The 17,985-nt window shown below is 45.0% G+C and overlaps 2 protein-coding genes across 12 annotated transcripts in view; one reads left to right on the top strand and one right to left on the bottom strand.

Annotated features, from left to right (window-relative positions):
- The window catches only part of LOC135919931 (transient-receptor-potential-like protein), a 397,285-nt gene that overhangs the window by 226,142 nt on the left and 153,158 nt on the right, over nt 1-17,985 (bottom strand). The window lies entirely within an intron of this gene.
- Nucleotides 1-17,985, top strand: part of LOC135919933 (proton channel OtopLc-like) — a 153,234-nt gene that overhangs the window by 105,830 nt on the left and 29,419 nt on the right. For all 4 annotated transcript variants that reach the window (XM_065453952.2, XM_065453951.2, XM_065453954.2 and 1 more), the window contains 2 exons: nt 238-352; nt 12,232-12,523. In XM_065453952.2, coding sequence (XP_065310024.1) covers nt 238-352; nt 12,232-12,523 — 407 coding nt within the window. The remainder of the gene's footprint in view (nt 1-237; nt 353-12,231; nt 12,524-17,985) is intronic.

Genomic DNA, 17,985 nt, shown 5'->3' on the forward strand with positions numbered 1-17,985 from the left:
GGTAAACTGAGTTGGATGGCATATTTGGCGCCAGCGAACAAGGACAGAAGAGAGACAACACCACAGTGCGCTGTGTATTTACTTTTACAAGTCTATTACGAAACAAGAGGTTGCATACTTAACGTACCATTGTTATATTTCCCAGATCACGTGCATCGTAGTACAAGACATGATTAGTCGGGGTCTGTTCAGCACGGTTTTTGACAAAAACGTGTTTCGCATATTTCTTCAATGCAGACGAAACTTGACGACAATGTTGAGCCTCATCTATGCCATATTCATCGTGACCCTTGGCTGCATTTTCACATCAACCTACCATGGTCACTTGTTTTCCATGAAGGAGTATGACGAGGTAAGTCCTCTGCACCGTTGGCATGACAGCTAAGTTGTTTCCTGCCTTGCCTTTCATACACAGCCGCTTACAACTGAATTGTACTGCAACAATATTTCATGGCTTTGCTGCTTAACTATCAAATAAAAATAAAGAAATAGATGGGTGCAGAGTTTTTCTGCCTGAAACTGGGCGCCAAGAATTGCTTTTCATAGAAGATGAATACATAAACATAATAGAAAACGATAAAATAAATAGAACAAATAAATTAAATAAGACATGTATCTGAACAGGACGCCCATTAGTGTTCTTATACCGCTTAGGTGCCGTCATTTGAGATCACTACGAAGGAAAACTGGTGCCGTGGTCTCGGTAAGCAGTAGCTGGCCTACGATGCCGGTGATTCTCATGAAGGGCTAGCAAGTATGTTTCCCTTGTCCGTCACCCTATATTTTTTTTTCTAGCTCTCAGTGTGCCTAAATAAACTCTGGTGACTTCTGTAGCCCCCTCATGAAATGTTCCGAATTGAAATTGGTGATGTATGTGAATGAATAAACTGGCTCAGATGCACTCGAAGAATATTTTCCCTACTGTTCCCTCATACTCGGACTTACCGAGATTCTACTAAGCTGATTCTACAACTAAACTTTTACTAAGCGTGGCTCACACAGACACACAAGCAGTCAACCTATGACAGAATTCAGCGACCTACGTGAGAGGAGGACGAAAGCCAAGTATCACCATAGGAGGGCGCGCTTTCCATAAGCGAATAAGACTCACATTTCTTTCACTTCTCGAAAGCGTATTCATCACTCGCGCCTGTGAGTGTTCGCTCAAACAAACACTGCACGAAACAATCTCAGGCTTACTGCGCGTTATATTTCGCCAGCTATCGGGTCAGCGCTTCGCGTTAAGGGCTAAACTGTAATTTTACGATAACTGGATTCTCCGCACACATAGACATAGAAGCTTGCAAGTCGTGCCTAGTACATACATTGGGCCCACTCTATCGGGGCATCAATGAAAGCACACGTAAGCTGACATGCAATCCAACTTGCAAAAACACTTTTCGAATGCATATCAGTCATTCCATCTCAAGCTGTATCTCACGCTTTGTCAACCACGTCCAACTTTTCTGAGAAAAATTATTGCTGTTTGGCTCAATACGCGAAGTGCCACCTGAACAGATCTTTTTTTTTAACATTGATGCCATGACAACGCTTTAAACCGCGAACAGACGTAAATGAAGCTTAGTGAAGAATAACTTGCACAAAAAATATTGTTCTTACCGGGAGCTCCTCAACTTATGTTCTGTAATTTGAAGACGCTACTCTTTCCTAAATATTATACGTGATTTGTTCTTATTTAAAGTTATATTAATATTAACGAGTAGAAAAATTTACAAAATTCAGCAAATCGGACTTTTTGTAGAAGAAATGTTTCTTCGTTAGGAATTCATACTATAGAATTCGTTTGTGCGCATAATAGAAGCTAAAAGTACTTCCAAAACCAATAAAATTGAATCGTCTGTTGAATATGTGACGAAGTTGGACGAAATAGCATTTTGGCTGTGATTGTGACAGCGCTGACGCTTTGTAGCGGTTGATGAAAGAATTGTGCGAATATAGCATATTATGCCGTGCTTTGTTGGCAGAATATTCATTCTTAAAAGATTAACCTTCATTGTAATCGAGAAGGAATTCCTGAACTGAACCATCAGAAAGCTCTGCAAATTTCTCGATACTGCGGCTCAAGCAGGTGTATTATATGCATCTGCTCTTCCCTTGCTCTGTGTTGAAAATCTGTTCTGTGTGCAGTCATGAAGATGAGCGTTCAATAATTGATAAAAGCTGCACCAAAACTGTTCTCAGACCAATACATGCCTTTTCTCTGTGTCGTAGCCTAATACGTGGGGCCGAGATCCACACACAGGGTGTTTCAGCCAAGTAGGCCCAGTCGTTAAAAAATGCACGCGCGAGTAACGAGAGTACAACCAACTTAGTATTATTCGCTGTTCTCTTGAGCAACTGAAAGCAATTTTCGCTATTACCTTAGCTAATGAATTCCCAATAATTAACCAAAATTTAGGCATTGATGGAAACCCAAGATATTGAATGTAGAATTGGTAGGACCTAGAGAGAACTATCCAAATCATTTCCTTGCGTGCTAATACGTGCTGCGGTTCTAATTTTTCAGCGCTGCAAAGAAAGTGCGCAATGTTTGAAAAACGACCACGTGACTACGCGTTCGCGCACAACGCGATTACAGAGTTGTAGCTGAGCGGGCTTACGCGCCCAGGGGGTCCGGTAGCTGAGCGCCGTGCCCTGTCGTCTGTTGCTCGGGGGTTCAGGAACGGCGGCACGAGGATGCAGCAGGTAGCGACTTCCTCCAAGCTTGGCTCCCGCCGGCGGAAAGTCGACCCTCCTATTGGTCGAAGCAGCGTGGTTACGTGCGCGCTTTTTTGGTCCATAGCAGACGCCCGCGCCATTCCCGCGGGTATCAAAGTCACGCTTTCGTTCGTTTCTGGCGGCGGAGTTTTGGCGGAGAGCGTTTCGCTGGTGCTCGCGCCGTTTGCGTATTGTGGCGATGCCTAGCCTGTGTTTCGCATATGGGTGCAACAACGGAGGAGGCAAGGGGAAAAACCGCTCATCGTTCCATCCGGAAGAAGCAACGAGGCTAGGCGAAATATTTGGCTGCACAGGATCGACCGGGCAAACTTTGAAAATGCGCGGGACTCGCGCATTCGTGGGGTAAGTGGCCGTTCATCAGAAGTCACTCGTATTTTTTCGGCACATTTGGTGAGAAGCGCGAGCGTCTGCAGCCTTTCTTCGCATTAAATGCCGTTCTGCATGGTTGTAGTTGGAAACGTTCATTTCCTGCTACGAAAGCCGTGCTTCATGTTGTCCGAGTCTCGCCGTTCACGCTTATGGTTCGGCAGGCTTTATTATGAGGCCGCTTTATTATTACTAGTGCGCATATTGCTTGGCGCACTAGTTTCGCTGTATAGTTGAAACCGTTGCTGGGCTGAGGCACGAAAGTTGCACTCCATATGTTAATTCGGCCACTTCGTTCACGCTGCTTGTTGTGCAGGTCTGTCTCTGAAGTGACGCGTATTGCTAGACATATCATTTTTTTTTAGTTGGAGTCTGCTGGTGAACTCTAGACTAAAGCGACGGTTGTCATTTGAGCCCCCGCTCATCTTGCTACTCGCGGCGCAGGTATGGCTTTTATGTAGCGCGCATTGGTGCACGTAATTGTATTTCCGGGGTTGTCACCAAAGGCACCTAGGCACCACTGTGCCTAAGCATAGTAACTGCAGCTATATCTTGAATACCCCATATCTGCGCGCATATTAAATCAGAATGCAGACTTCCGCTAAACATAGCCGAAAATATATTGGGTTAGAAGATTTCGTGCAAATCTAAGCTTATTGAAACATTTTTAACGCGAATAGATCGGGTAAAAGAAACCTCTAACGAAGGGTTGCTCAATGACCCAGAACATTTTCAACGTTCGACGTTGATAAAATTGTTATGGTCACGCACACGGCGGACTGACATATTGACAGTTCTTACTTTCGAAATTATTTGTGAAATGTCGCGGCGTACATTCCCCTCCCCCCTTTCCGCGCCTTGTATGATTTCACAAAAAGTTGTGCCACACCAAATCTTACCTTATTCATCTTAGGATGACTTCACCGAAGACCAATTTAAAAGCCAAATCCTTCGGAACTACGGCAACAAGAAATTAAGACCCGATGCATTACCAAGCCTTTTTGGAGTACGAGCTAACGCGCCTTTGACAGATTCAGGAAGTAGTACCCCAACATCGGTTCTTATAGAGCGTAGACCCCCCGCCTGCGTTATAAAAAAAGGTGAAAGGTAAATATACACCCTGATTCTGTAATGCCTGCACGTCTGCTGAGGTTCCGACTGAATCAAACGCTTTCTTGTAATCAATCAATGCTATACATAAGGGTTGTATATATTCTGCACATTTCTCTTATCACCTGATTGATAGTATGAATATGGTGTATTGTTGAGTGGCCTTTACGAAATCCTACCTGGTCCTTTGGTTGACAGAAGTCTACGGTGTTCCTGATTCTATTTGCGATTACCTTAGTAAATACATTGTAGGCAATGGACAGTAAGCGGATCGGTCCATATTTTTTCAAGTATTTAGCGTCCCCTTTCTTATGAATTAAGGTTATGTTGGCGTCCTTCCAAGATTCCGGTATGCTCCAGGTCATGAGGCATTGCGTATACAGGGTAGCCAGTTTTTCTAGAACCATCTGGCCACCATCCTTTAACAAATCTGCTGTTACCTGATCCTCCCCAGGTGTCTTCCCCCTTTATAAAGCTCTCAAGGCTTTCTTTACTTTTTCCGGCGTTACTTCTGGGATGTCAAACCTCTCTAGACTATTCTCTCTTCCATCAGTGTCGTGGGTGCCACTGGTACTGTATAAATCTCTATAGACTTCGTCATCCACGTGAACTATCTCATCCATATTAGTAATAATATTGCCGGCTTTGTCTCTTAAGCCATACATCTCATTCTTGCCTATTCCTAGTTTGTTCTTCACCGCTTTTAGGCTTCCTCCTCCGTTCCTGAGAGCACGTTCGATTCTATCCATATTATACTTCCTTATGTCAGCTACTTTACGCTTGTTGATTAACTTCGAGAGTTCTGCGAATTCCATTCTAGCTGGATGGGTTAGAGGCTTTCATACATTGACGTTTCTTAATCAGATCTTTCGTCTCCTGCGATAGCTTACTGATATCCTGTCTAAATCTAACGAAGTAACCACCGACTTCGATCGCACACTCCTTAATGATGCCCATAAGATTGTCGTTCATTGCTTCAACACTAAGGTGCTCTTCCTCAGTTAAAACTGAATACCTGTTCTGTAGCTTGATCCGGAATTCCTCTGTTTTCCCTCCTACCACTAATTCATTGATCGGCTTCTTATATACCAGTTTCTTCCGTTACCTCCTTAAGTCTAGGCTAATTCCAGATCTTACCATCCAATGGTTATTCCAGCGCAACTTGTCGAGCACGTCCAGATCTTGTATGATGCCAGGGTTAGCGAAGAGTATGAAGTCTATTTCATTTCTAGTATCGCCGTTCGGGCTCCTCCACGTCCACTTTCCGCTATCCCACTTCCGGAAGAAGGTATCCATTATCCGCATATTATTCCGTTCAGGGTGTAGACGGAATCAGGGCGTAGACGAGCCATATGTAAAAATACTGAAAGATATCTATAGCGGCTCCACAGCCACCGTAGTCCTTCATAAAGAAAGCAACAGAGTCCCAATAAAGAAGGGCGGCAGGCAGGGAGATACGATTTCTCCAATGCTATTCACATTGTGTTTACAGGAGGTATTCAGAGACCTGCATTGGGAAGAATTGGGGATAAGAGTTAATGGAGAATACCTTAGTAACTTGCGATCCGCTGATGATATTGCCTTGCTTAGTAACTCATGAGACCAATTGCAATGCATGCTCACCGATGCAAAGCAGAAGGGTGGGTCTAAAAATTAATCTGCAAGAAACTAAAGTAATGTTTAACAGTCTCAGAATAGAACAGCAGTTTACGATAGGTAGCGAGGCACTGGAAGTGGTAAGAGAATACATATACTTAGGGCAGGTAGTGACCGCGGATGCGGATCGTGAGACTAATAATCAGAAGAATAAGAATTGGCTGGGGTGCGTTTGGCAGGCATTCTCAGGACATGAACAGCAGGTTGCCATTATCCATCAAAAAAAAGGTGTATAACAGCTGTGTCTTACCAGTACTCACCTACGGCGCACAAACCTGGAGGCCTACGAAAAGGGTTCTACTTAAATTGAGGACGACGCATCGAGCTATGGAAAGAAGAATGATGGGTGTAACGTTAAGGGATAAGAAAATAGCAGATTGCGCGAGGGAAGAAACGCGAGTTAGTGACATCTTAGTTGAAATCAAGAAAAAGAAGTGGGCATCGGCATGGGCAGGAGATGTAATGAGGATGTACGATAACCGATGGTCATTAAGGGTTATGGAATGTATTCCCAAAGAAGGAAGGCGTAGCAGGAGGCGGCAGAAAGTTAGGTTGGCGAATGAGATTAATAAGTTTGCTGGGACAACATGGCCACAATTAGCACATCACTGGGGTTATCGGAGAAGTATGGGAGAGGCCTTTGCCCTGCAGTGGGCGTAGCGAGGCTGATGATGATGAAATATCCACATAGAAAACGTGTGTTGCTCCAAAATCTCTTGGTGGCGTTGAAGTTCTAATGAGGCTGATAAAAAGGCGCTGTTCGAGAAAACACTTGTCGTTAGCTCGATTGAGCACACCACCTCCACCGTTGACACCGCAGTCTGAGTGGTCGCAGTGTAAGGAGCTTCGATAAAGTAGTGCAACGTGGATACCGGCAGTTATTGGGGTAACTCTTTTATGAACCTCTCCTGTCTTAAACGCAACAACCAATTCCTTCAGACGCGCAGTGCACTGCGCACCAAAGGGGGCGAACGTTGGGAGCCTCAGCTAGCTGTACGCGGCAGTGCGCCCGGGAGGAGCTGCGAGAAGAAGCGCTGGCATAGGAGGACGGGAGAGGAGGTCATGTTCCTTTTAGATCATTTAGGGGCATGAGGGGTTTTAGGTGCCGAATAAATCCCTTAAACTTCGTAGAGTAGCGACGCTCTCCTCCTCTGCGTTCACGTCGCGTTTTTCCTGTCTTTCACGCTCCCTCCTCGGCCCTGGCGCCGCCTACGCTGCTCGAGCGTAGCAAACGACGTTTGGCCGAGTAAATGCGCGTCGCAAGGCGACGCACTTTAAGCTTTCACGTTGGCTTTCTAATTCTACGTTGGCTTTCTAATTCCGAGTAACTTCGTTTACTCGTCCTGGTCCCGGACCAGGACGAATTTCTTTTTTCTTCAACTCTGACGCTTTTCTTTCGAGGAACCCGTATGGGTTTCCTTTGTAGCAATCGCTACGAATGGGTGGATGTCTGATTTTCCCTTCATGAATTACTTCTCTCCGCCTTGCGGGTTTCCGCAGAACTACTACGCCAACTTCGTTTACAGCATATATTTTCTGAATGGACGGTTTTGGAAACTCAGTAACGGCAGCTTTTTTTCTGTATTGTTAGCTATTTTTAAAAAAAGCATCCGAACAAGCGCTAACGCTGTGCCATGACGACTCCGTGTGTATCGCGTACGCTTCGAATAGGTGTGCAACTTTTGTGAAGTGCATGCCGCAAAATCTTGTTACGAATGGCTGTAAATAGCACATGTACGATCGAATGTTACTATCCTGACCTACAGCAAGCCCTCAGTTGCCTAAATAATCCGCGCCGTCCTTACCATGTGAATTCGCGGCGCGAATCAACTATGACGTACAAAGGCGGACCGAGGGCACGAACGATCGCTGCTCTGAAGGTTCTCAATAGTCTTACAAGCTACAGTGCCGCCAACGTGGGTGCTTGCCAATCGTCTGAGCACGCGCAAAGGCTCAGAGGTGGGCGATGTTGCTATCATGTTTCTCGTGCCTCAACGTCGACAGAAATAGGCGCGGCCGATCATCGAGGCGGGATTCTGTGTATATAGAAAATGAAATCTGTTTTTTTATTATTCGTTCGCGAAGCGGGAACAACGCTTCGTTCAGGCTCAAACAAGTGCATTGTTTTTTTTTTCAGGTTAGTGACTCATCACGAATAACAATTCATCGTGCGGCACCTCGTCCGTTCACGAAGCGACGTACTTGTCGCGAACCGAGTTGCACTAAGGTGCATGCATTGCGGACGGTTGCGCTCGCTCCGAAATAACATTTGCGAGATAAGGCTTTAGTGAAGTGATGAGCGCGCAAAGAATTGCCGCGCTATGACGCGGCCGAAATTGCGGTAAGTGAAATGATGCAGTCGTTCACATTGAGGCACCATTTGTTGTCTCATTACGTGTGTCCCAGAGACATAGCGGTCGAACGAGCTAATAGTTAAGGAGCGAGTAAGCAAACGACTAAACAAACGGTGACTAAACCAGCCAGTGAACGAGAGGGCGACCGCACGTTTTCTTTGCGAGTGCTCGACCACTGCATCTTAACCTACACTCACTTTAAAGTCATATCATAAGAAGGCAACAAACACTGACACCAAGGGCAACACAGGGGAAATAACTTGTGTGTAATAAACGAAATAAAGAAACGATAAATTAATGGAAATGAAAGTGGATGAAAAAATAACTTGCCGCCGGTGGGGAACGATTCCACAACCTTCGCGTTTGGCGTGCTATGCTCTACCAATTGACCTACCAGGGCGCTGTTTCCCCATCCACTTTCTTTGGTATTTATGTTTGCTAGTAGACCGCTCGGACTGTTAGCCAGTGCCACCACTCACAGACCTTGGCGGTGGATGTGGAATATCCTTTCTTCCGCTGGCGTCACGAGAACGTGATCTTTTTGGGTGAAGGCAACCGGTCAATAAACCCACACATGCTACCTGAAGGCATCAATGTTGCCGGATTAGAGACCATCGTTATGTAATAAACGAGAAAAAAGGGGGTTGACTAAGGACCCAATCTTTATTAGTGATAAAGAAAGCCGCCTGCGGGAAAAAGTATGTTCCACGTAGTATACTATACACATACCCATACTATACTTGCACATACCATACTATGAGAGACTCGCACCTACTTCGTATAGTCATGTGAATAATGTTGGTCTGAAGTTCTTCCTCCCAATTGGATGAATCCATGTCTTTGTTCTTAACCCGTAGCGCTTACCGGGCGGTATTCAGAACAGCTTCGTGTTTTTGCTAAACCTATTTTAGAATACGAAGGCGCAGCAGGTTATGGTGACAGAAAACGCCCGGAAACGTCGTCGCACTTGCTTCAACCTTAGTTCAAGGCGTTCGCAAACCAAAACAACACGGAACAGCAACGGCACCATCATGCGCTCCTCGCCACTCCATGGGCGTTCCTGAAGCGAAAATGGCACTGAAGCGCGACTGTAAACAAACAAAGCCGGCACAAGGGCCCACGTGATGCCATTAAGCCAATAGCGATGCCGCGTCGGCCTCGGTCGGAGCGCGCGAGGAGGAGGCGGCAGTCTTCAATGCGTGGTGCTACTTTACGAAGCTTAAGGGGCTTTAGGGCGAACGCTTTGCTGCGCCACCTGTCGAACAAGGTTGGAGTTACTGTGAAGACATCAGTGCGAATGCTTCAGGTTCCTGATCGCGGTCATCTACTTCACTTTTCCGTCAAACGGCCTTGTTTCTGAAACCTCTCGCAGGATACAGAGGTCCTCTTCAGTGGTGAAACACGTCCGAGGCTCTTTCTCCTGCACACGAGTCGGCGCCGCGTTTGAAGGCGGCACCGGCGACACGCTGCCGTTTGTGCGGGTGGTCTCCATGTTTGTTTCGTGGAAACGCTGGTCCACTGCACGTGCAGTGCTGGGCACAGGATACCAGCGAGCGAACGCCCCGCTCCGTAAACGCGCTTGCCACCCAAGCGTACCGCACATTTATTTATTTATTTATTTATTTATTTATTTATTTATTTATTTATTTATTTCAAAGTACCTTACAGGCCCCAAGGGGAGCGTTGAGTAAGGGGGGCGTCATTGAACAAATGACAAGAGAAAACATATATATGAGCGCTGAAAAATGTGAGCTAAAAATGTTTGTAATGATCACATGCTTCCAAACACTGTTTAAAAAAAAAACGCTAAATCAATACAAAGCGTTATCGGGAAAGGAATGAAAAGGGCAATTCACTCTAACATAAAAGGCAACGTAACACTTGCGCGAAATAACGTACATAGCGCGAGTACATAAAGCAAACAAAATTGAAACCACAATAACACAGAGGCGTCTCCACTCGCCCGCTGGCCCATAAACCCGCTGAACTCTCTGATGCCCTCAGACATTCCACCAAGAAAGGATCGACGCGCACATAGACCGAAGGCATGAATAGGCCGCAAGAAAAAATGATAGGCGATGGACCAGGCCGGTCCTCGACGATACATCGCCAACAGTAGCCAAAAGCTCTTCGCACTTCACGCTGCCTGTCAGCAGCAAAAACACTAGAAAAGCTCCAAGAATTGACGTGCGGTCGCATGTCCATCACTTCCACGGACAATATAGCTCGACAAAAGCGGACGCCACAACCGCTGTGTACTATCCGTCTCAGTTGTCTGTGCCTTCGGTCGGCCAACAGGATCGATCATTATTCCGTGGCACGTTTGAGAGCGCTAATGTTGCCGCGCGTATTGACGTGGTACTTTTTCTGAAACTCGTGCGCTCTTTTACAGCCCGGGACATTTGAAACCACTATAGCTATCAACACGGAAAAAATTCATTTTGAGATTTCTCAATAGACTGTACAACATCAAGATTGCAGATTTTGGGTTAAATTAATACTTTAGAATCTGACAAATCATTTCTTGGTAAATAACTACCTAAGCTCATAGTAAACAATACTCTTGATTCGCTCAAGAGGACAGCGGTCGGTACTGAGTTGGTTGCATTTTTTGTAGCTCACACGTAAATTTCTTTAAAGTATGGCCTGACTTATCTGAAACACCCCGTATATGTGGCGAATAAAAGTAGTGCAAATCCGCACTTTCATATTAGGTTTCGCGCTTACTCTGTGGCACAAAAGGAGTGACGAGCATGCATGCAGCAGAAGCCTGTGTGAGAAGCTCTGTAAGGAGCTTGCCTAGGTGTGCAAAAATAATGTGCACAGCCCAACTGCAGACAAAAGGCGGGAAGGAACAACGGAGAGATCCGCTAGCTTCCAAATGAACCTTATTATTTTAAACACAATGACTACTCATTGGTAGTGGTATGCGAGATTTTTGTCTCCTGTGGATTGAGGTACGCATAGGGCAGTATAGCAGAATGTGATACTACGGGAACATAGTATCGAAGTACGGAAAGGAGAGAGTGGTTATTTGTTGCTTTAGATTATAATCAGCGTGCTTGCTCTGTATTGTTTCAGGCAAGTGATAACACCAGGACGATCATTGAAGCCGCGGCTATTCCTGGGTCGCATTGTTCGAAAATAAACTTTTTTTGTATACGTGGAATGCGCAGTAGGTTGCGCGCCGTATTAATTTGCGTTGCTGCATCTCAACGCATTGAGACATCACTGAGTTTCGGCATCATGCATCGGCACTTCTAGGTTGTGATCACGCGTGCTAGGCCAATGTATGTGTTTTACGGTACTAAAGTTCAGTTGGAAATCAAGGCTTGTCTCAAACGTTCCTTTCCGTCCTTTGTTGGCAGTGTCGCTGAACAAATTGTAATTGATTACCAACTAGCGAGGTCTCACGCCTTTCTCCATAAGGAGCTTGTGTTACAGCTACATTTATAACTCGGGATGGAACTAGATACTTGACATTACAGCTCGGAACGTGGCATACGTTGATAAGTTCACTGTAGTGAGCCACCATTGACCAGTATATAAACATTTGGCACGGCTGCCACTCGCTAAATATTTCGCCCTGACATATAGTGAACTAGAATAGCCTCACACAACGCCATCGATGGACGGAGGCAAGAAGCAGACTGGGAACGCCATCAGCATTCAGTTACACGATCTGTTCGCTGCAAAGCGCATTTATGATTGCCACCATTCTTGAGCTTTTGTGTCATGACGCTTTAATACGTGCTCCATTTTGTCTGTTGACACTTAATGACATGTCTTGAGTTCGACATAGACTACTTTTTTTTACTTGCTTTCTGCCTTTACTGCTACTGAGGGGTAACATTTTTATTCAAGAGGTCATGAGGTCATTCAAGCGCATTGATCGCCTATATAGCTGTGCCGCATAAATAAATTGAAGTTCATATAAATTAAATCAAGTAAACGGCTCGAGAATCGGCCTGTTGTTGGTTGATGACTTTTTGTACTTTCGACTTAGGTGTACGGCATCGTGATGTGCCTTGTGGGCATCACGTGGCTGGTTGTGCTGCACGTGGACCTGACGCGCTACAAGCTCCATATCCTAGCGCGTATCAAGAAAAAACTGAAGGAGTACGAGGACCTGGCCGACCGTTTCTCGTTTACTACCGAGTGTGTCATCAACGAGCAGTACCCATGGGCTGAGGCGAGCAAGGACGAGCCGGACGACGAGGAACACCACGTGCTGCCCCACTACCGCTTCCTCAAGGGCCGCCACTCGGGAAGCTTCTTCCTCAAAACCGGCATGGCCGGTGAGTTGCTCTCCCACGGCTATCATTAGCGTGGCTAGTCCAACTCATTAATTCTCCCAATGCTGTACTTTGCTACTATATAGGCGCCTAATCTGAACATTTTGTTCCCTTCCGGGACCAGCCACTTCTTTTTTTTTTTCGGTGTGTATTCGGTGACTCCACCAACTTGATGCCGTTTGTCTGTGTAAATCGCAGGGGAAGGGGTTACATTCAAAGAGACCAATTCTACAGGCACGTTTGGAAGCAGAATTACCTGAGAAGAGATCAATTCATATATGCTCTGTTCAGTGGGGCCTCAATACGAATATGTCTTTCGTGTGGGCAGCCAGGATAGAGTTCATAAATTGGTTCATCCCTTGTCTGAAGTAATTGGTCAGAACACGAAAGGGAAACGTGTACGGTAGGAACCAGTGACAGCTTCGCTGCACAATCGCAAATACCAGTTCATATTTGTCCAGTCCATCATTAGTTTGGCTCGAAAGGCGAGGCAATGATACCGATAGCAAGCACGCGAGCGCTGTGGTGCTACCCAGCGTAAATGCAACCCCGGAGGCTACCAGGCATGCCATGATCAGTGCCGCGAGTGCATCGTTGGATGTCTGGTGGCATTGCACGCATTCAGAAAGGTGGGCCTTCGCGGCGCCACTAGGCGGTGGAAGTTATCGCCTGTCAAGAGAAATTATTCCCACAAGTCCGGCTATATCACAAGGAGTCGAAATACTAGGCAATTGCACAAAGAAGAGAAGGTACGCCATAAACATACTAGGCAACAAAAATGACAAAAGACTACTGTTTCACTATGTCTCACGCGAGGAAACTGCACTTAAGCACTTAGATATGACAGTTGTCCCCTACCGGGAAAACCGCCCACGGTAGACACCGTTGAGTTGGAAGGCAACGCACTTCCAAGCACTGCCACTACCCTTCGAAGTGTCCATGGTGCCGGGCAAGTTTCCATGAACTTACTCAGTGATAAAATTAACGATAGCTAAATATCCTCATGGTAACAAATAAACGTCAAAGATGAATTCCTTTCATAACACAACCCGTTCTATCTTTCCATGCCTACATCCCTAATCATTAGGTAGGAACAAGGCGACAAAATATGACAGCGGACACATTTTTAGGCCCTGCTTTGTTTAATACCCTCCTAAGTGTCCAGGCTTTCGCGCATATTGTTTACAAAATTACTCACTGATAAATAGAATGATCACCAAATATCCTCACTTCAAAAATAGATGCCTTGAAAGCCCAGTCACAGAAATGCTTAAACAATTATTCAGACGCTAAAAAGAGCTTATAAAAAATGCGAGCCAAATTATGGCACACCAATCCACGTTTCCTGATGAACTAGGTACTCTCAAGTTAGAAATCAAGGAGCTGCTCTAAAGAACGTGCAGGAAAGTAGAAAGGAACGTCAAAAAAGGCGCAGTAGATGAAATTAACGATTTAGCAGCAACAAAGAATTATTCATCTGGAGGACTGACAACGCCGACACAGCGACTCGATGTGAAGATTGCCTGTGTAGAAAGAATCCACAGACGCGGCAAGAAAAACAGGAACAAAACATGAGCAGTTGCAATAATATTTTTTTTACTATAATGGAAAGATGGCCGTACTTATGAATTGCAAGAAGCTGAAGGGAACGAATATTTCTTTATCTAGTGATTACTCACAAGCAACGTTACAAAAACCCAGGGACCTATGGGCGAGCATGAAATTGAAAGGGAAAGAGCGGTAAAGGTACGGTTCCTGCACGATAGGGCTTTCATTGATAATAGAGAGTTTTAGAATAGGGGCCCCAATATTTTGGGGCCCCAAAGAGCTTTGCGGGTGTTAGCGTTGGGGCACGCAGGAGTGAAGAGCTTTAGAATAGGGTTTTACGTTTGCGGATAGCGTCTTGCGCTGACAGCGCCACTACGGCGTCTAAGAAAAGCTATTAGAAATAATGAAATCAAATTTACGATTTTATGATAGGAAATATAATTTTGGCTTTCGTGTATTCGCATTTAATTACAATTTAGAGGTTATTCTGTAAGCAGCAAACAATTATTTGCGCTTAGTTTTGAGCAAACCAACTTTACTAGCCTTCATCAGCCAAGCTTAGCCGTGTAAGGCCTACGAGCCATAAAATCCACAATCGAATTCAAAATCAGCGGCGTCTAATGAGTCAATCTTCATAACACACGCTAGTTGAGAGGAAGCGATAACCGCAGTCACTTCTCCTAGCTTGCGAACTTCACGCGTTACCGCGAATCGAACCCAGTTTGGTGCTAGGTTAGAGCCGTCGCTTCGATGGGTGCCGCCATGTTTGTTGACGCAAAGCTTTTGGGAACGCTATTTGAGCTCCCGCTAAATCGGTGAAATAGCGTTCCCAACGCAAAACCCAAACGCAGTTTGCGTCTCACGCATGCGCAGTGGCTTCGACGCTATTTCTTTGGGGCCCCAAAACGTTTGGGGCCCCTATTCTAAAACTCTCTAATGAGACGTTTCGATGGGACAATAAAAGTGCGCGCAGAGTGAAACTTGACCAGCAGCATGCAAGTGAAGAGGAATCTGCTTGACGTTGTGAAGCGGATAAAGATCATCGTCATCATAAGCTTACTTTATGTCCACTGCAGGAGGAAGGCCTCTCCCTGCGATCTCCAATTACTTCTGCCCTGCGCCAACCGATTCCAACCAGCATCCGCGAATTTCCTAATTTCGTCACTCCACCTCATCTTCTGCCGTCTTCGACACCGTTTCCCTTCTCTTGTTACCCATTCTGTAACCCTTATGGTCTAACCGTTATCTAACCTGCGCATCAGATCACCTTCCCAGATCCATATTGTTTCTCTTAATGTTCATCAGAATATTGGCTACATCAGTTTGCTCTCTGCTCCAAACCGTTGTCTTTCTGTCTCTTAACGTTATGCCAAACATTCTTCGTTCCATCGCTCTTTGCCCGGTCCTTAAAATGGTCCGAAGCTTGTTTATCAATCTCCAAGTCTCTGCCCCATATGTCAGCACTGGTAAAATGCACTGATTCCACAACTTCCTTTTCAGTTATAATGGTAAGCGTCTAGTCAGGAGCTGGCAATGTCAGCCTTACATGATCCAACTCACTTTTGTTCTTCTGTGAATTTCCTTCTCATGATCAGGATTTCCTGTGATTAGTTAACCTAGGTGAACGTGCTCCTTTACGGACTCTAGAGGCTGACTGGCGATCCTGAACTCTTGTTACCTTACCCGGCTATTCGTGATTATCTTTGCCTTCTACCCCCCCCCCCCCCGTTTTATTCGTCAACCGCACTCTTACACTATCTCTTTTAAGGTCCTAACTCTGTTGTAACTCGTCTGCAGTGTTCCGGAATACAACAATGTTACCGGCAAACCGCAGGTTCCTGAGATATTCGTCGTCGATCTTCACTCCTAAGCATTCCCAATTTAATAGCTTGAATACTTCTACCAAGCACGCAGTGAATAGTATTGGAGAGATTGGGTTTCCTTACCTGACCCCTTTCTTTATAGGTCTCTTCCTACTTTTCTTGAGTAGAATTAAGGTAGCTCTGGAATGTCCGTAGATACTTTTCAAGGTATTTGCCTAAGCGGGCTGTCCTCCTTGATTACGCAATGCCTCTATAACTGCTGGTATCTCTAGTGAATCAAATGTATTTTCGTAATCTATGAAAGCCATATAGAGACGCTTATTGTACTCTGCGGATTTCTCGATTACCTGATTAATGGCATGGATGTGATCCATTGTAAGGTATCCTTTCCTGAAGCCAGCCTGTTTCCTTGGTTGACTAAAGTACAGTGTTCCCTTTATTCTATTGAAGATTATTTTTTTGAATATTTTATATAATATGGGGAGTAAGCTAAGGGGCCTATAATTTTTCAATTATTTAACGTCTCGCTTTTTGTGTATCAGTATAATTTTTGCATTCTTCCAGTTTTCTAGGACCCTCTCAGTCGATAGACACTTCTTCTAAAGAGCCGCTAGTTTTGCAAGCATTATGTCTCCTCCATCTTTGATTAAATTTAATGTTATTTCATCTTCTCCTGACGCTCTTCCTTGTTTCGCTTCTTGCAATGTGCTTCTGACCTGATCGCTAGTTATAGGAGGAGTTTCTGTGTCCAGTTCATTTCTGTTTCTAATTTAGGTATCCTGACATCTCTGTGCAGCTCACTACAGAATCCTTCCAATGCTTTTACTATACCTTCGAGCTTGCTGACGCTATTAACCTGCTTATCTTCCTGTGAATACATCTTGGTTTGTCGTATGCCAAGTTTCCTTCTCACTGATTTCAGGCCGCGTCCATTTTTAACAGCTTCCTCAGTCTTTCTCGCGGTATAGTTTCGAACATCACATATTTTCGCCTTGATCTGTTTTTACAGTTCCACGAATTCTATTTTATCTCTTGAGTTGGACACTTTCGTTCATCGTCATTTCTTTATTAGGCCCTTAGGTACTTGGGAGAAGCTTGCCTACTGGTTCCCTTGAGGCCTTGCCTCCCACTTAGATTGCTGCCTCTGAAGCCAGCCTAGTTATGGCTTCATTCATTACCTCTATGTCATCATCATCTACCTGTTCTAAGGCTGCATATTTGTTTGCATGAACCAGCCTGTATTTCTCTGCTTTGACGCTTATTGTTTCTAGGTTGAGCTGTTTCTTCTTGACCAATTTTACTCTTTCTCTCTTAAATTGAGGCAAATCCTAGCCCTCACTAAGCTATGATCACTACACTTTACCCCACCTATCACTTCTACATTCAGCACTATGCTGGGATTGGCAGAAAGTACGAAGTCAATTCCATTTCTTGTTTCACCATTAGGGCTCTTCCAGGTCCACTTTCTGTTGCTACTCTTCCTGAAAAAGGTATTCATTATTCGAAGCTTATTCCTTTCTGCAAATTCTTCCAGCATCTCTCCTCTAGCGTTCCCAGAATCGACGCCGTAGTTGCCACTTGCTTGTTCACCAGCCTGCTTTTTCCTGACTTTTGTATTGAAGGTTTCCAGTATTACACAAACAATACGAAAAATAATAGCGTAACGAAAACAGTAGCAAATTTCGTATACAGATATTCATCAAGTAAAAAAAAAGGGTTGTAGCGTACGTTCATTTACTTCTACATTTGCACCTATATTCGTTTTCGGGGGTTTCCGTGTGTACTCCTGTAGATCACGAGGATGTATTCGCAACTGTCAAAGGTGATCGTTACACCTCTATGGTTTGCCTAGACGAGTTCACGGCCGCGTGTGCACGTCAGATTCCGGAACTACAAAGTCAGAAGCGTTTAGAAATCGTTCTATATTGAGTTACTCATCTATCGCCGATAAGTCAAAGAAGTTTTCAGGTACGTATGGCCCCTTGGGCTGTACTTGTCGGCAATAAGGTAGCCTCACAGCCTAAGGGATTATCTGACTGAGCTATGTTGAATGCTAGGCTGCCATAATCTAAAGTCCGAATCCTTTCATAAGTT

Source organism: Dermacentor albipictus, chromosome 3 (assembly GCF_038994185.2).
Source record: "Dermacentor albipictus isolate Rhodes 1998 colony chromosome 3, USDA_Dalb.pri_finalv2, whole genome shotgun sequence".
Lineage (NCBI taxonomy): Eukaryota > Metazoa > Arthropoda > Arachnida > Ixodida > Ixodidae > Dermacentor > Dermacentor albipictus.